This window comes from Rhinatrema bivittatum, chromosome 3 (assembly GCF_901001135.1).
Source record: "Rhinatrema bivittatum chromosome 3, aRhiBiv1.1, whole genome shotgun sequence".
Classification (NCBI taxonomy): Eukaryota; Metazoa; Chordata; class Amphibia; order Gymnophiona; family Rhinatrematidae; genus Rhinatrema; species Rhinatrema bivittatum.
This window is the reverse complement of record NC_042617.1, coordinates 248,104,836-248,124,400: the sequence shown is the minus strand read 5'-3', so window position 1 is coordinate 248,124,400 and position 19,565 is coordinate 248,104,836. Positions and strand designations below refer to the sequence as shown.

Below are 19,565 nucleotides of genomic sequence, written 5' to 3'. Positions count from 1 at the left end.
TTGTGCATGATGCAGGATTATGTGGATTTAGCAGTTGGGTACCTGGTTGAAAGTGCATCAGGAAGCATCACCAGCATGGTCAGTAGCAAGTCCCGAGATGGATGGGAGAGCAGTGGGTTACTGGTCGACCAGTAATCCAGGTCACTCCCAATTGGATTTGTCCACAATCCCAATTCGGCCTGAATTGCTAAAGGAGCCATAGATGTCTATTGGGCATCCTGGATGCCAGAATCTGCCCAATTGGTCGAGGGAAGAGCGCTGGGTACGGACAATTGTAGCAGAGTACTGGGTAATGTCCTATCCCTATGAAACCCCTTATCATGAGTGTTATGGAGTGGGAGCACAATGAGTGGGTCGCTGAGGAGATATACAGCAGAATAAAGAGGGATCCATGCTACTATGAGTTGGAGCGCAATCACCCGATGATCCAGGAAACCTTTCTGGTACAATGCCAGCAGTGGAAGGTGGGCCGCTGTGTAAGAAAGCATATGGTGAGGTCACTAGGGCCGACGGCCATTGGCGCAAGATGTCGGTATCTAGGATCTTGCCTGGGGGCTCCACCATCCATGTATCGGATCCTGCGTGGAATGGTCCCTAGCTGGGGCTGCCATAGAGTCTTGCTGCTGCCTGTTGCTAGTTCGTTGGTTGTTGAATGCACGTTATCTGTGCCTGTTCTGTTCCTTGTTTAGGCCTGAGACATTATCATCACACACTTAGTGTTGATACACTGAACTGTTATCTGAAGTGGGGAGGTTCCCCGAAGGTGATGGCCGGGTCAGGAGCCAGAAGCCCAAAGAAAAGAAGGTGCAAATTGTTTTAGACACCGAAAGAGAAATAGACTCTGAAAGAGAAATAATAATGTTTACAAATGACCAGTTGTGTTCATTTGTAAAAAAAAAAAAAAAAAATCTTCAAAAAAGGTTCCTGATCTCTGTCCTTCATTTTATACTTCATTTTTCTGTACTGTATTGTGTTATTTGTTTTGAAATGAAGATGTGCTAACCTACTTCTAGGTCATGCAGGTCAAGGAGTGGTGACTCTCCGCCAGGGATTCAGCATGTCACGTAAGGAATGACGATTCCTCTTCCAAGAGTCATAGCTGTTGTAACTAAAATGAAAGGGAGGTAGCCCTATCATGGGGAGCCAAGCAAGGAAAATGTTTTGCTTTATTGAGAGCATTGGGTACAAGGGATACTAATGCTTTTCTCCCCACAGGAGACTAGAAAGACTCCATTTAGGAAGAAATATATGTTCTACATTGATATTATAACAGAGCTCCCCCAGAGTCTCCAAGGTAAAAAGGTATCTACAGAAAGAATTGGTTGTTAATCCATGGAGGGTTGTTTCCTTTGAACAAGGGGAAAGTTAATGTGGTGTATGTGATTAATGCACTGTGCTAAATGTACTCTGGTTGTAGGTACAGTAACTGTGTAACCTTTGAATCCTAGGTGCTACCCTATGCTGGACATGGGAACCACTGGAGATGGATCCACTCCTGTGGAAGGCTCTGGGAGGATACAGTACACAATGCTATGCCCTGTGTTATTAATTTGAGTATCTGTGTATGGTGATTAAGGGAAAATGATTATTTTAGGTCCCCATTTTGTCTGTGCAGGGGGAGGGCGTAACCCTACCCAGTGTTACAATATGTTCTAAAGAAGTTTCTGGATGATTCCTGCAACTCAGGAGTCACTTAAAGGTTAGGGAAGTTCGGGGTAGAGAGCAGAACTTGTGCCCTCTGCAAGCATCTCTGTTAAGGGGGGGGGGGGGGGGGATGAGATCAAATTCTGAGGGGACACTGGACTTTATGACAGCTAAGTCTTCCCCCAGGGAACCCTGAGAACTCCCAGGGCTGCAGGAGGACATCCAAAACCCCTGCAGTCCCCGAAGGTGGCTTCCCCGAAAGTGGGAGGGTTACAAAAAGCATTAAAACGCATTCAGCATTTCCTTACATCTATTTAACTACTGTATTTCTGACTCACAACAATAAAAAAGCAACAGAGATTTTTTATAACCCTTCTAACGCCAACTTAAAAGCCTTATTTTTCTGCCCAAGGACTGCAGATTCAGTTCCTGAGACCCTCAGCTCAAGACCATGTTCAGGGATTCCTAGCTGTACAGGGTGCACTTGCACAGCTGAAGAGGATGAAATGATTATTTTGGGAAGAAATCAGCACCCTTTAGTCCTAGGAAACAGGCCTTAAAACTTATGGCACGGACTCTGGCTGCAGGCTAAATAATTAACAATGCTTTAGATGTACAATATTATGCCGTTCGCACTGAACAAGAACGCTAAACAGCTCACATCCTACCATCAGATGGGGCCCCTTCATGTTTTCCTTACCTTTGCCTAGTGTCATCTGCATTACTGGAAATTCTAGGACGGCGAGGTGATCCTTTCCCGTAGTTAACGAAGCTGCGTCTTCCCTTAACGAAGAGTTCTCAGATCCACCGGCTGTTTTCTTTTCGTTGTCCAGCGCCGAGAGTTCTGCATCGAGGCGAACGGAAAACATCAAGGGCTGCGCCACCTCTTCAGGAGCAGACGAGCTATTCACAATATCAAGCCAGGACTGTCTCTCCTGATAGGCCACTTTTGCCAGGGAGGAGGAGGAACCTTTAGACTTCATCGAACCTTCTGAGGAGGAGAAAGAGCAAGAGGCTCCACTTGATAACGCTGAAGAGGAGGAGGATGGGTGCAGAGTCTGTTTTTCAGGACAGAAGCAAAAAATAAAATAAATAAATAAAAATAATAATTTACATTGTAGTCTGCTATAAGTACTACAAGTGGTGAGAGACGCAAGCATGGTAATTGGCAAAGCTTACTATCACATAAAGAGGGCAAGTTGAGAGATGTTTACCAGCGTAAAATGACCCAACTTGAAAACTGCAGACCAGAAACACAGCTGGAAGTACACGCGGGTTCCACAGGAGGCGGCCTTCAGGCATTGGGGGAGGGGGGAGAAAAGACTTCCCCAGTGGGTGTTACCCCCAGGGGGACGACAACAGCGCATCAGCATCCCTGTCTGAACAGTACCAGGTGCTGTTTTCCACCCTCAAATAGCGGGCACAAAGCATGCGGACGATTCTAGCGAGCACGCATTGCACTTGCTCAGAGAGCAGAAACGTGGTAGCTCCTCTTGGAAAATCTGCACGATGTATGTGGGAGTTAAAAAGTGCCTGTGTGACTTGCCACTCTGAACTATTTTAAAATCTTTACCCCCACCCCCAAAAAAAAAAAAAAAAAAATCTAGAAGCAGGAATGGTACAAAAACAAATCTTGCTCCGTGCTGCCTATCACTTTCTAACTTACAGTGGTTCCTCTGGTGGGGTGGGGGGAGGGGAGAGCCTTGCAAAGGAAGTCAGATTTCTAAATTATTCTTTCAGGAGCAGAGATCAGCAGACCATAGTTGAGCATCCTCTAATGAAGGCCCTACTGAAGGAAACATCCCACCAAGTGCTCGAGAATCTTCACTGCGCAGCAGCCGAGCATGTTAAAAAGAGGTTACTTGTAACCAGTCAGCTGAGAAGACCTGAACTGGAATTCACAAGCAACCTCACAATAGCAACCTGAAAGGGGGGAAGACAGTCACAGTCACAGTCACTTATTCTCAAAGGCCTGCTTTACTATATGGCACACTTCAGGGAGGAAGGATGGACACATTGGTAAGCTAAGTCTCTGGTTATCTGAGCACAAGTATGAGCACACAAGAGTTCAGGCCCAATTTAAAAAAAAAAAAATAAAAAATGAAATGCTATCACCTCAAATATTTTGCAGTTGATGTCATGTGTAGTCTTCATCACTACACGATAATCAAAATGTTGCACAAAGAATTACACAAGTATGCCACTAATTTTTCACAAGGATCTGGCCGGGTAACGGAGGAGCTCGCCGTTTAGATCTGAGGGACTGGCAGCTGTCCCCTGCTGAGCTTCTTTTGCAGGTTATAAATTTACCCATTCAAAAAGACGGGCGATGGTACGGAGCATTAGGTCAGGGGAGAAAACTATGGGCATACATTTGATTTACCTTTGAGATGGTAAAAACCTATGTTTATACTTTGCCTCTCTCATCTTTCCCCAAACAAGAAACCAGACACCTGTACTCCCCCAGCTCCCCGCGCCAGAACCTTCACCCTCTTTTCATCCATAGTGTTCGTCCTCCCCGACCCTCTAGAGGCAGGAGGAGCTCTGCCACCTTCTGAATGCTGCCAGTAGAAGGTGTACCTCCTCCTACCTCTTAGGGGTGGAGGCGGTTTGTGGTGAGGAAGAGGGAGGAGGGGTGTTTAGTCTTTTGCGTGGGATTTCAGGAGGGGGGAAGGATAGCTAGGAAAACCTTTGCTAGCTATCAGGTCGATACTGTAACGTGCGGTTGAAGATTTCCCGTCTGTAATGTGCTGGGAGCGCACAATTCGGACGCGTAGGGCGATTCAGCGATATAGTCTCCAGTTTCACGCGTCCTTAGCGCTTCTTAAAACAGACACATAACCCTTTCCGCATGCAGCATGTATATGATGTGTAAATGAACGAATTAGCTGTATAATGAAGGAATTAGCTATTCCCCTCCGATACTGTGACGCGCGCTCAGATTATCTCCTTTGTAACCCGCTATTTTGCCGCTACCCTCTACTTGGTGTTATAGTGTGGTGTTTGAAAATTAAAACGGGAATAAAGTGTAAAAAATGGTGTAAAAAAAAAAGTGTAAAAACATTGCTTACCTGCCCTGGCCCCGTCCGGTCTCCGGTGCAGCCCCAGTCCTGTCCCCTCCTCCCGAAGCAAAAAAAAACCAACCGAAAAAGTAGCAAGGCTCGGGCCTGCTACGATAGTCCCTTCTCCCTTCTCCTCTCCTCCCGATTTCGGTGCTCAAGGCGGCCGGGTGGGCGTGCATTCATCCAGGCAGAGGGAGCAGCAGAGAAAGCGGCCTCCGGCTCCCTCTGCGAATGAATGCCTGTGCGATTTCAGCGCTCAAGGCATGAGCGCCGAAATCGCACGGGCATTCATTTACTGCCGGCGGGGGCCGTGCATTCATCCAGGCAGAGGGAGCCGGAGGCCGCTTTCGCTGCCGGCTCCCTCTGCCTGGATGAATGCACGCCCACCCGGCCGCCTTGAGCGCCGAAATCGGGAGGAGAGGAGAAGGGAGAAGGGACTATCGTAGCAGGCCTGAGCCTTGCTACTTTTTCAGTTTTGTTTTGTTTTTTTTGCTTCGGGAGGAGGAGACAGGACTGGGGCTGCACCGGAGACCGGAAGGGGCCAGGGCAGGTGAGCGGGGGCTGGGGGATAGTTTGCCGAGCATCGGGGAACATAACTGTCAACTTCCTGGTACCTGTCATTTCAAATGACAGATACCAGCGTGGCCGTGAAGCATTAGGCCCGCGAACCCAGGATACTGTATAGGCGCTCTATACAGTAAAATGGGTTGCGTGGGCCTAACGCTTACCTAAGGCTTCGCAGCCGCGGCATGCATTTGCATGCAATTAGAAGAGAGTATAGAGCGGTAGGTGAAGAGAACTGCGCCTGATGCGCCAACTTTTGTTGGCGCATCAGGCGCAAACAAAAGTACGTTGGATTTTAGTAGATACGCGCGTAGCCGCGCGTATCCGCTAAAATCCTGGATCGGCGCGCGCGCAAGGCTGCCGATTTCGTGTAGCCGGCGCGCGCCAAGCCGCGCAGCCTGCCGCCATTCCCTCCAAGGCCGCTCCGAAATCGGAGCGGCCTCGGAGGGAACTCGCTTTCGCCCTCCCCTCACCTTCCCCTCCCTTCCTCTATCTAACCCACCCCCCTGGCCCTATCTAGACCCCCCCCTACCTTTGTTGGGGGATTTACACCTCCCAGAGGGAGAAGTAAATCCCCGCGCGCCAGCGGGCTGCTAGCGCGCCAAGACGCGACCTGGGGGCGGTTCCGGAGGGCGCGACCACGCCCCCAAAACCACGCCCCCGAGCCCGCCCCCGAAATGCCGTGCCGATTTGACACACCCCCGACCTGCCCCCCTCGAAAAACCCCGGGACTTACGCGAGTCCCGGGGCTCTGCGCGCGCCGGTAGGCCTATGGAACATAGGCGCACCGGCGCGCAAGGCCCTGCTCGCGTAAATCCGGGCGGATTTACGCGAGCAGGGCTCTTAAAATCTGCCCCTTAGTGTATGCAATTTTGAACTAGGATAAAAAATTTTTTGCCCTCAGTATAGATGCAGCACAACTTAAGAACTGAGCAGAGAGTGCTGCAGGCCTTTTGCCCAATCCTTAAAGATGGTCCTAAGTACCTATTATAAGTCTTAATAGATTTATTATTTATACAGAGTTAGATCATCACAGGAAGTCATCACACATTTCAAGAGATTTACATTATTCAAAATCAGTAGGTCTCTGCAAATCTGTTTAGAAGAGTTTTGGTACTGGGCATGTGCAAATCTTTGAAAAATGCAACAAATTTGCCTTGAATTTTTTTTTTTTTTTTCTAACTTTCCCAAAATAATCTGACATTTCATCACTCTCAGTGTAGGTCCAATAATTTGTCAGACTTCAGAGTTTTGAGAAATTTGCAGTCAAGATCTGTTGACTTGCAAAGCTGTCAGCAGATCTGTCAGAATATACAGAATGGGCAGACTTGGGGATGTATTTATGGAGCGTTTGAGGCAGGAGGGAGGAAGAGAGAGAGTGAGAGCGAGCAGGAAGTTAGAGAGCAAAGTATGTAGAGATTTTGAACTGCTTTATTTCTTTTCAGTTTTTAGATAAAATGAGTGTTTGATATACTTTTTACTATTTTAATATACAGTCAGGCATTACACCTGACAGAAGATTCAAAGGCTTTCAAGTCAACACTAAAAAAAAAAAAAAAAAGTACTTATTTAAGCAAGCCCTTAATTAAGATTATACTTTGCATAATTTGATTCAGTTTGTTTTTAATGGTATATGTAACATGTAAATGATTAATAAATAAATAGATATAATGAGGAACGATACAGGAGGAGGAGGAGGAGGAGTGCTAGCATTGTTGAGGGACAGGAGAGTCAGTGGCGATTTTATCATGGAAGGCCCCTTTTGCCTTATAGTTAAATAAATTCATTACACTAAGCCTGAGAAATGTTATGAACCTGTCACTCCTGCCATGGGAATGAGAAGTGATCTTGTCCCATAAGGGGGGTTATACCAAACTCACTGAGAGAATTCTAGAGGCATCTCCAGGAGGGTGGAAGAAGGGCTGCTGCTGGTGGGTTATGTGGAGAGAGAGTCAGAATGCCTGAAGGATCTGGAGGCTCTGGGGGAGGAGATTCAGCATCACCCTCTATCTCCCTCTTCTGCACAAGACCCACTATCCAAATGCAGCACAAAGCAAAAAGATGAACTGGGTCAGGCTGCCTTAATATAGTAGACCAGTCTTACCAGTACCTTGGACCACACTTCCATGATCAACCTTTAATCATGCTCTGTTGGGAGGGGAGTGACAAACACACAATGTACCATGGTGAACAGACAATAGCACCCTGCTGGACATATGTATCTACAGAACATGGGCCCTTACACCGATGGAATCTTTTCTGTCCTAAACAAAAAGATATTCCCTGCATTTTGGGTCCCGATGTCAAAATCCCTTGGAAAGACTGCACCTTTAGCCAGAGGAGCAGAGGAAGAGGAGAAAGGACCTGTTCAGCACGAGCAAGCATACCAACTGTGAATATAACTGTGTTTTCAAAATCTTCTGTAAGTATCCTCTTCAGCACAGCTGAAACTGCAGATCTTTGGGAACACAAAACTTGTGTGTGGGCTACAGTTTGTTAATGGGGGAAGAGAGTTATTTATTTCCCCTCCACTGGAAGTCAAAAACATCATCTTTGTAGCAAATTACTAGAAACCAGGTTCCTGCCCTCATGAGCTTGTGTGTTGGAACCTTACAATGTAACTGGATCTGAGTGATGTATTTTGGACCTGCTAAAATGGGTTTTTCAACCCTGCAGAAAGCCACAGCAGCCAAGGAGTGCTCGCCTGTGAATGACAAATGTTCTGCAAGAACTAGCATCCAGAACTCACAGTGTTAACAAGTTGGGCAAAGGGCTGTACTGTTTAGCCTGCCCAGAGAACAGAACTACATAGCCAGAGGAAGAAGCCAAAGGAATGCTGGGAGACCATTTAAGGAAGAAAAGGCACAATTTGGCTGGCTCTGTCCGTGTGTGAGAGGTGGGGACAGCCAGGAGTTGGAGCCAGGAAGAGGAGTGTATCTGGCAGTAGGGATGTGAATCGTTTTTTGACGATTTAAAATATCGTCCGATATATTTTAAATCGTCAAAAATCGTTAGGGCCACGATACAATACCAATTCCCCCGATTTATCGTCAAAAAATCGTAAATCGGGGGAAGGGGGAGGGCAGGAAAACCGGCACACTAAAACACCCTAAAACCCACCCCCGACCCTTTAAATTAAATCCCCCACCCTCCCGAACCCCCCCCCCCCCCAAATGCCTTAAATTACCTGGGGGTCCGTAGCGGCGGTCCGTAGCTTAAATTACCTCCGTAGCGGCGGTCCGTAGCTAAATCGGGGGAAGGGGGAGAGCAGGAAACCGGCACACTAAATCGTGTAGTATTCAGCCGGCGCCATTTTGCAAAATGGCCGCTGCAAAATGGCGGCGGCCATAGACCAAAATGATTCGACGCAGGAGGTCGTTCCGGACCCCCGCTGGACTTTTGGCAAGTCTTGTGGGGGTCAGGAGGCCCCCCCAAGCTGGCCAAAAGTTCCTGGGGGTCCAGCGGGGGTCCGGGAGCCATCTCCTGCCGCGAATCGTTTTCCGTACGGAAAATGGCGCCGGCAGGAGATAGACTGCAGGAGGTCGTTCAGCGGGGGTCCGGAACCCTCGCTGAACGACCTCCTGCAGTCGATCTCCTGCCGGCGCCATTTTCCGTACGGAAAAAAATTCGCGGCAGGAGATTGCTCCCGCACCCCTGCTGGACCCCCAGGAACTTTTGGCCAGCTTGGGAGGGCCTCCTGACCCCCATAAGACTTGCCAAAAGTCCAGCGGGGGTCCGGAACGACCTCCTGCGTCGAATCATTTTGGTCTATGGCCGCCGCCATTTTGCGGCGGCCATTTTGCAAAATGGCGCCGGCTGAATACTACACGATTTAGTGTGCCGGTTTCCTGCTCTCCCCCTTCCCCCGATTTAGCTACGGACCGCCGCTACGGAGGTAATTTAAGGCTACGGAGGTAATTTAAGCTACGGACCGCCGCTACGGACCCCCAGGTAATTTAAGGCATTTGGGGGGGGTTCGGGAGGGTGGGGGATTTAATTTAAAGGGTCGGGGGTGGGTTTTAGTGTGCTGGCTCACGATTTTAACGATTTTCACGATACTGTACACACCCAAACGGCAACAATACGATTCCCTCCCCCTCCCAGCCGAAATCGATCGTTAAGACGATCGAGGACACGATTCACATCTCTATCTGGCAGCCCTGCAAACAATTCTTCTCCTGAAGACCTAATTATCAAGAGGGAGAGACTGAAATCTATGCTATGAGAAAAACAGAGAAGAGACAACTGTTCTTGCTTCATAACTGAGTTACATGTAAAATCCCAACAAGGGATAGAGGAATCAGGAGCTGAGATACTGAGAGACTTCCTTTCCATAGATATCCAGGCCCAGGAGCACATGGCTAGATCACTCTCCTAAGAGACTGAGTTAAGTAGTGTAAACTTTGCACAGAGTATCTTAGCAAAGGAGGGAGAAGGTTTATTTCCTTGGTTTTTTGTCAAATTCAATATCTCATCTTAACAGTTTCAGCCAAAGTTAAGCATAAACCCTTGCCACAGTTGCATGAGTTATGACAAGGAAAGAGAAGCTGATAAACTGTGGTCTTTCTGTAAGACAAACTAGGACCACTTTCTGTTTAGTACCAAGTAAATCATTTGGCAAGCTCCCCTGGAGAGAGAGACCTTCCATACACTGCAATGCTCATCTATTTGGTTTGTCATCTAGCCAGCTCCACCACCAAACAGGACTTCATTTTCTTGATTTGTGTGGGAAATACACATTTTAAGGTAGATTTTAAAAGTGCTGTGTGCATGCCCATAAACACTCGTATCTCGCTGCACACAAAAAATATGCACTATTTTATAACCTACATGCGTAGGTTATAAAATACTCTCCACACACCCAAGTCTGGAGATCTATGCACATACATATGCACGCCGGCTGAGGAAAATTAAAGGCTACACATGTCAGTGCTGGCTCCACTTCTGGAACTCCCATGACCTGACGTTTTTGTGTATGCAAGGCTTTCAAAATCTACCTTTTTGTGTTTAAGACAAGGTGCACCCTTTACAAATTGATGATATTGGGGTGGATCTGTTTCTCCCTCCCCTTTTTGAGTACTGAGGGGTAAAGTCAATTTTTGAAATCTGTGTACCTCACTGCTTTTCCTCCCAACTTCTCTCTATTAGCGTTTCTTATTTTCTTTTACTATCCATATGAGTATGTTGGTTGCCCTGGCTAACAGGCCACACCCAGTCTATTTTTTGCATCGCTTGATTTAAAATAAGAAAACTGCAAGTTTATATTATACTTCACTACTGTACTTTTCCCATTTACTACTTACACAATACCAGTAAAAAGGTTAATTACTGTTTAATTCCAGTTTGATGATTTTATCTCGTCTGTGGTGCCACAAGGGAGAGTTTGCTTGGGAAGGGCACAGAACTGTGGTTTCGGGGTGACTGGGACCCTGTCTCAACCCCCACTCAGGCTTCAAACCCAAAGATAAATCACATTAGTAAATATAAATTTCTCCCCACCACAAGCATAGTCCGGACCAAGGTGGGGCCACATCTTTATGATCTATTAAGAAAAGAACCCCATGAGCATGTGGCTCAGTCCAATAGACAGGAAAAGGAAAGAGAAAGTATAATAGGAAACTGGAAAATTCATATTGCTGGAATTGCAAAGATTTATTTTAATGAATGTATGTGTGTATGAATGAGATGGTGTGATGTATGATGGATTTTAGTATGTGAAGTTTTTATAATGTGATACATGTTATTTTAATATTTTTGTGGTGCACCTCATATTATGTAATGATATGTTCATAATGTATATGTTTCATGATGATATTTAATAAATGTGTTCTTGAAAAATTTGAGAAACGTTCGATAAGGATTATAATTATATGAAAGACCTCTGTTCATGCAATATACTATATCCCCTTACAAGTCACCATATCAAAAAAATATTTTCAAATTCTGTTGTCACCTCAGTAACAGTAGCACAAACACCTTCCACTGCCAGATGTATTGTGAAGCAACAAAACCAGACACTCAAAATTTATATAGCAAATCTTTCATAAAATTTAACAGCAGTAACATCAAGGACTCCTGGGAAAAAGGAGCAGTGTAAATATTGCACTGGGTCCCAGAATGCCAATACAACACCTACTGAGGAAACTAAACAAACCCACTTGCTACAGATCCCTACACAGACACTACATGTTAGCAAAATCTCTTCCCTTGGTCACATGTGCAGAACAGAGACAGGCCCTCACCAAATAAAGGATCACAAATTAGAACCAGAAATTTGCAGACAAAAACTGAAATGGAAACCAAGAAGCCATACTCTGTCTATAGTGTAACAATACAAAAACAGAATCAACATTCCTCATAAAATATATCAAACATCAAGAAATATAAAAATTATAATACTAAAACTATATTAATAAAAAAATAACTATTTCAAAACAGCTGATGTATAGAATAACATCCAATAGTAATAATTCTCTACCAACTAGTCATTTATGGTTTGTTCAGATGTTGCATTAGATGCTACTGAAAAAACTGGACATCAAGCTCTTCCAGAAGCCACTGTCTAAGCTCTGTTAGGAAGCATAGAATACATTTTGTGCTTTCCTTTCATACAAAAATCAATGTAAAGTTGAGTCTATCTGAAACAGTCTCCTAAATTATGTTGTAGTGGTGTTGTGTACATAGGTATCTTGTTAGACAGTAAAGTAAAATTAGAAGAAACAAATGTGATCAGTTTTCTGTTTTGTTTACAGAATTGTTAATGCTGCTTTGGCTGGTTGCATTTCATAAACAGAGATATTTAAAAAAAGAATATCATCCAATACTGGCACATACTATCATTGTTTTTAAGACTGCCCAGTAATCCTGTTATTTTGGGAAAATGTCAGTCACAATTGCACAACTTTCCTAAAGGAAGAGTTACCGTTAGATCCGAATGCTTGGTTATTTTGGTCCCCTACTGTTGCGACCATCGCTGCCCGACGTCTCCACTCCGCCCACCTTACCACTTTGGCGACTCCCTCTTTGGTTGATGGAAGTTTGGCTGCCGCGGCATCATCTTGCCGACCTCCTCCGGCATCCCTCAGACCGGCTAGACGCTACCTTCCGCCATGTTCTCCTGAGGCCTAAGGGCGTGCGCACGGCCCCGACTCAAATACCAGCTGTGGCTCGAATCTCAGGGGCGTCCCCCTGAGATGATGTCATCATCGCCAGATATTTAAGGTCTCTTGTTTTGATAGCTAATCGAGTTAGCAAAGGGTTTCCTACCTAGCTGCCTCCAGGTATCGCCGCGGATGGGATTCGCTCTCCGCATACCTTGCTACTCTGCCTCCTCGGACTTTACCAGGGGTACCCGCTCCTCGGGGGCCTCGCTCTAACTCTTGCTTTTCAGGTCGCAGTCTGGAACTGGTACTCGCTCCTCGAGGGCCCACATTCCCGGACCTGCTACCGAATATAACTTCTGCCAGGAAGTCACCACTGCCTACAACACCAGTGAGTTACCATTTCTCTCTCAGAGCTTTCCCTGGAACCAGGTACTCGCTCCTCGAGGGCCTACTTCATTCCAGCTCCAGGGCTATTCTAAGAGACTACAGTATGAGTGTTACCATCAAGGTTCTGTTCCTGAACTCTGCATACTCACTATCTCAGTTTCTCTACAGCTCAACCTTCCTGGGATCACTGTTCCAGTGCCTGAGGGACTACAGCCCAGCCGGGCTCTTCCAGCTCACTACTGCCACCTCTGGTGGTTCTCTAAAACAGTTTAATAAAAGAACTTGTGTGTGTCTGTCTCCCAACTCTGAGCCTGACCGGTGGTCCCTCTTGGGATCTTCCCCCATGGGTGTGGTCATCTGCCACCAGCCCAAGGATCCACCCACAATTATCACAAATAATAACACCTATAAATTGCCAGATGCTCGTTGGGGAGATGAAACCCTTCTGTTTATTACAAAAGCTAGTTTAGTGGGCAAGAAAGTGGTCCTGACAGGATGGCTGGGGAAACAGGGGCCTAATATAGAGCACTGGTTTCAAAAAAATGATAAGTTTATGTACACATGAATATCTGGCTGCCCGGGCCCATTCTCCAAAGAGATTTGATAACAATACAAGTCTGATCTGCTTTCTTGGATTATATTTCCCCCAATGACGAGGAATGTTATATATTCTCTACACTTTATTATGTTTCTATATTTGCCCTGCTTCACTTCTATTTTTATATTTATTCACTCCTCTTATGATAAAACCCAAGGTAGCTATTAGTCCAGGGCTCTGCGAATTAGGTTCTTTTGCCAGCCTCGGTTAATTTGATGGGGAAAAAAGGGGGGGGGGGGGATTGGGGAGGGGGATTTAGAAACATGCTTGTTGTTACTTTTGACTGACATGGCTGTGTTTATGTCTAGAAAATCTTAATAAAAATAGTTTATAAAGAAAAACAAATGCTATATAACATTTTTTAAAAATTTCCCAAACCACCAATAAAATAATTCAAAACAGCAGCCACATCAAACACCCATTAATTTAAACTAATAAGGATTAAAAAATCCTCAGCATTCCATACCTAGGTACTAGATTTCCAGTCACACTGAGACAGAACTAGGGAGCTGGGGGCACACAAATGTTATTTCTATCTCCTGTATACAAGCTCTCAGACCCTTTTTCTCTCTTCTCCCCATGCATATACATGCTCTTCCACCCACAGATTCCCCTCATACACACTCACTCCTCTCTCTCACACACACTAAACAGGCTATCACTCCCATAGGCTCTCTTACAAACCAGGTTCACACACTCACAGGCTCCCTCTCGCTCACACATCTCACTTTCACAGGTTCCCCCCACACACACACGAATGCTGTCACTCTCACAGACTCCTTATATATACAGGCTTCCTCTCTCCCACATGCTCTCTCAAAAACCAGCTTTTACTCCTATACTTTCACATGCTCTCTCAGGTTCCCTCAGACATACACATATATACACACACACACACTGTCACTCTACAGCAGTGGTTCTCAACCTTTCTAATGCCGTGACCCCGTAATACAGTTCCTCATGTTGCGGTGACCCCTCGCCCCGTCCTCGCCCTGCGAGGGCGGGGCTTTGGTCATATGGGGCGGGCTTATGGATGGGGTTGGATTTTAGTGCATACTTATTTATTATGACATTTATAAACAGAACCACCATTCCTCATAAAACAATAAAATTAACATACATAAAGCATCAGTTATAATAGTAAAACCATACTAATAAAAGAATATTTTAAAATTACTGATAAATAGAATTTCTATTAATTAAAATCATATACATTTTTATAATTTCCCAAACACCAATAAAATATTTCCAAACAGCACATATATCAAACAACACACAATAATTAAAACTAATAAGGATTTTAAAAAGCCCCTGCTGTCCATACATGGGAGCTCTTGATTTCCAGTCACCCTGATATTGTCGAGGATTAGGAGGTTATCCTCTCTCTCACACATACTCTCACATGTCCATTCTCTCTCACACATACACTGTCACATACATACACATTCATGCTCTTATGCCCACCATAACCTCTCGCTCTCACAGACACTGATACACTCTCAGGGTGTAAGACACTCTCTCTCCCCCCCCGCCCCACTCACACACACTCTTACTCCCCTGGATTTTCTCATACACACTCATGCTCTCACTCTTACTGGCTCCCTCACAACCTCAGAGCCTCTCAGATAAAACTCTATGCAGCAGAAATAATGCTGACTGTTGAGAATTGTGTTATGCAGACTAATCTGGAAAATGCACTAATTTCTACATGAGTCATAATGAATCAGTCCTCAGCTGCAGGCTTCAATTGATTATCCTGGCTCCCTTTAATTTAATGTTTGCCAAATACAGTTCATGTGTAACAGCAATCCTAATTCTCCACCAGATCAAGGTGATTTCACATCCCACTTCATACTTTGTCACCTCCAGCTGAGTCAAACAATTAATCTAATTACTGCCACGTGGCTATTGGGGAGGCGCTGATTGCTGCTATTGGCACTGAAGCCCATTCTGCTGCCTCCTCTGTGCAGGCCCCCTGGGTTTCCACTTCCTCCATGTTGATCTCGTACATTGTGAGATCCGCCATAGAGAAAGTGCTACTCTTGCACATTCCCAAAGATTACATGTACCAATCAGTAAAAAGTAATTTATTTTTTTTACATCTGCTTCCCTTTATTTTTTTGCCATTTCCTTTTATATTGCCTTTTTTTCTGTTTCTTTTCTCTCCACCTGTCTTCTTCCCTCAAACACAGTCAGGTTCTCATTCTCACATGCATTTCTCTCTCAAACACACATACACACACAGGATCTCACTGTCACATGCTCTTTCTGTCATGCAATCATTCATACACACAGTCTCTCACTGGCACAGGCTGTCTGAGTCTCACACACAGGCTCTCACACCCCCACATGCTGCCTTGCTCAAGCACAGGCTCTCACTGTCACATGCTGTCTCTTTCACACACACACACAGAGGCTCTCACATGCTGTCTCTGCAAACACACACAGTCTCTCAATTCACTCTCACACACGCACACACTCAGCCTCTCTCTCACCTCTGGGCCTCTTCTTTATGGGTCGCCACAGGTTGGCCTCTGCAGCGGCCCTGGTCTTCTCGGGCTGCGCTGCTCCTCTTCTGCATGCGGCTGACGCGCCTCCTCCTTCCTGCCCGTGCGGCTCCGGCAACATTTGTCTTCCGGGGCAGGGCGGGCAGGAAGTAAGTAGGAGGAGCACCGCGATGCGCTCCCTTTTGGGGTTGGAGGAGGCAGGTCTCCAGCTTCGCCCCGCCTCCCCGCAGCAGCCGCGGTGCCACGGACTGGCAAAAAACCCCCAACGGCCCGGTACTGGTCTGCGGACCGGGCCGTTGGGGGTCGGTCCGCAGATCAGTTTTGGTCGAACGACCTGTGTTTTGGTCGAACGACCTGTGTTTTGGTCGAACGACCTGTGTTTTGGTCGAACGACCTGTGTTTTGGTCGAACGACCTGTGTTTTGGTCGAACGACCTGTGTTTTGGTCGAACGACCTGTGTTTTGGTCGAACGACCTGTGTTTTGGTCGAACGACCTGTGTTTTGGTCGAACGACCTGTGTTTTGGTCGTTCGACCAAAACACAGGTCGTTCGACAGGTCGTTCGACAGGTCGTTCGACAGGTCGTTCGACCAAAACACAGGTCGTTCGACCAAAACACAGGTCGTTCGACCAAAACACAGGTCGTTCGACCAAAACACAGGCGACCCCTGTGTTTTGGTCGTTCGACCCCCGCCGGGGTTGCGACCCACAGGTTGAGAACCGCTGCTCTACAGGCTCTCACACATGTACACATTCTCCTTCACACACAAGGTTCCTCACTCCCACATGCGCTCTCTCTGTCTCACTAACTGGCAATCACTCCATCACGCACTCGCAGGCAGGCACTCACGTTCACATGCAGAATCTCTCTCCCACAAGCTCCCTTAAAAACACATTTATTTAAAAACTTTTCTATACCGTCGTTAAGTACCATCACAACTGTTTACAGTAAGGCACATAAATTAATGTTGAATAAGTATATAGAACCATATAATCTAAACAGGTGCCATAAAGGTTTGGTTACATAATTTTGTGATAAATACTATTTGGTGAATGTGATAAATCGTGTCCTTTTATACCTGTATCATATTTAACAAGTATAATTTTAAAAACTTAATCTCTCTCATATACTCTCTCTCTCCCACATATCCTCTTTCACAAACCAGCTCTCATTCTCACAGGCTCTCACACAAACACAACACACACACACACACTCAGGGCCTTCTCATGTTTTCTGAGTCTTCTTGGGCTGCTGTGGGACGGGGTCCATGGCAGCCCTGCTGCGGGAGCTCTCTGGAGCCATGGCAGCAAATCCTTTTTTATTTATTTTTTTTTGGGGGGGGGGGGGGGGGGGTGTGTAGTGGAGGCCAATGCAAGTCAGCAGAAGGAGACGCAACAACATTTAAGCCTATGCCATCTTCTACTGCTGCAGGGCCTGCCTGGCGGTAGAAGCAGCATAATTCTTGCACCTCCTATGATGAGACAGGCCCCACCCACAGTAGTAAATGATGTAGACTTAAATGCTGCTCACTTACATGATTGGGGGAGGGGGGGAAAGAGGATGAGGAATAGGACAAGGATCAGTGGATCAAAGGTCTGAATGCAGCAGAGCGCACTCTATTGGATTGGGTAGGGCTTTGCACTGGCCCTGACCTAATTCGATGTTAGAAACTTGAGGTGGCAAGCCATGTTTTAGGGTGGCATTAGCAATGTCTATGAATTCAACCCTCTCAAAACAAATTTAATTTCAGTCAGTCAAACCTCATGTGTTTATGTACACACACATCTCTATACACAGAGAGAAATGTCAATGATACTTTGATTTACCTATTTTCTTATGATATGAAGAGGGTATGTTTTTCTACTCTCTATAATTTCAGCTTTGCTCCAAAATATCTGTGACTAGAACTTTTGTGTCTGTGATAGTTCAGGGTGTTTCCATGGAGATGGCTGAAACCAAGTGCCACAGCAGCGGAAGGGTGCAGAAACCAATTTCTCTGTTAAAACTACAAAACAAAAACTAAACCTCGAGCCACTTAATAAGATAAGCCTTCAATACATGTTCTGTGAGGACAGATATCAGTGCCAGCTGTTTAACAAATGCAACACGTTAATTACTATAATACGTACAGGTTGGTGGAGGCAGCGTTCTGCTGAGTACGGAGGCGGCGGCATCTCCACGGTTATTTCTGAATCATCCTGTTCACTCTCACTCCAGCATTCTGCATCAGGAAATGGAAAACAAACAAGCAGACAAATTAATGTTGAAGCTGCTTTATTACGGTCCGCACACTCCAGATCAGTGATTCTCAACAGAGTCAAGTTTTCAGGATATCCACAATGAACATGCACGAGATTGGAAGCAATGCATGCAAACCTGGCTCATATGTTCACTATGGATAATATCCTGAAAACCTGTGTCCCAAGGACGGGGTTGCCCTTGCTCTAAAAAAAGAAGAGCCAGCAGACCCAAACCAGTGAGGCACTAGTAGAAAACAGGGGATGGAAAGGGGTTCAGCAGAACCATCCTCGGGGGGGGGGGGGGGGGGGGGGGGGCTGGGAGGAAAATCGGGGCAGGTACCCCAGGCCCCCCACTTTCTGGGACTACAGCACCTGCACAGGGCACCAGAAAGTCTGCCATCAGACACGTTAAAAAAACAAAACAAAACCTTATGATTGCTGCCCACCCCTCTCTGCCAGAACAGTGTGTGTGCTTTGGCTTACATAAGAAAAAAAGGGTGGGGAGGTGGGTAGGTCAGGGAAGGCAAAGAATGCGGGGAGATTGCAGTGTCAAATCTCTGCTTGTGATTTCTCCGGTACATAACTTTGTGCCAGCTTCAATGCAGGTGCACAGTGTGGGATTCTGGACCCATGGGACCGGAAGGCTAATGGGGAGGCATCCTATCGCCTTCCTCAGTTCTAAGAACGGATCCACAAAATATATCTTAGTGCATTAGTTCACTGAATTAAGAGAACCACCCTCCAGGACAGACCCCACTTCAAAAGCTTCATCTTATCACAGCTCCTTAGATGGAAGTGTTGCATATGGATTTGAAGACAAATATGCTCCAAGGGCATGGGAATGGAGAGCTTAAACTATTGTCAACAAGGGACATCTTTAATGTTAACACTTTGCTGCATTTCTTATTTAAACAACTGTGCTAAAATGAACTACAGGAGTCGGTCTTCAGATTTCAATAATTATGGGCCAAGAGTGTTATGCTCAGTTGCCCAAGAGTAAACCGCCTTACTCTTTACGCAGTGCTAATGGATGCTGGAACATTAGATGGAACTTCTACTTGACTACAGCTAAGTTATATTAATATATGTTCCATCAATCAAAAGCCTGAGTGGCCGTTTTCATTGATACAAGAGAAGAAACTAGATTTGCTACTTTTATCTGAAACCTGGTAGAGTGATACTGTTATAGTATTGTCAAACAATGTGTCCACCAGGTTATGCCACCCTCCATCAAGCAAGGGTAGGAAAATGTAGTAGGGGTATAGCCTTAATTTTTAGAGAAAAGTTAGATCTTTATGAGATGCATACTGATACTGGTAATGGTGTGAGAAGCTGAGAACATCACTCTACATTTAAAAGACTGAATAACCGGCTTGTTATATTGTCTACCAGTATTAGATACCATGTGTAGAATAGCAATTAACGATATTATGGCCTTAGCCTTGCATTCTCAAAAAATA

General features: G+C 45.8%; 2 protein-coding genes across 6 annotated transcripts in view; one reads left to right on the top strand and one right to left on the bottom strand.

Moving 5' to 3' along the window:
* Window positions 1-19,565, top strand: part of GPATCH11 (G-patch domain containing 11) — a 1,168,394-nt gene that overhangs the window by 495,465 nt on the left and 653,364 nt on the right. The gene's annotated exons all lie outside the window — the stretch shown is intronic.
* Window positions 1-19,565, bottom strand: part of IPCEF1 (interaction protein for cytohesin exchange factors 1) — a 308,348-nt gene that overhangs the window by 85,396 nt on the left and 203,387 nt on the right. For all 5 annotated transcript variants that reach the window (XM_029594417.1, XM_029594415.1, XM_029594416.1 and 2 more), the window contains 2 exons: window positions 17,995-18,086; window positions 2,345-2,702 (listed from right to left, as the gene is read on the bottom strand). In XM_029594417.1, coding sequence (XP_029450277.1) covers window positions 2,345-2,702; window positions 17,995-18,086 — 450 coding nt within the window. The remainder of the gene's footprint in view (window positions 1-2,344; window positions 2,703-17,994; window positions 18,087-19,565) is intronic.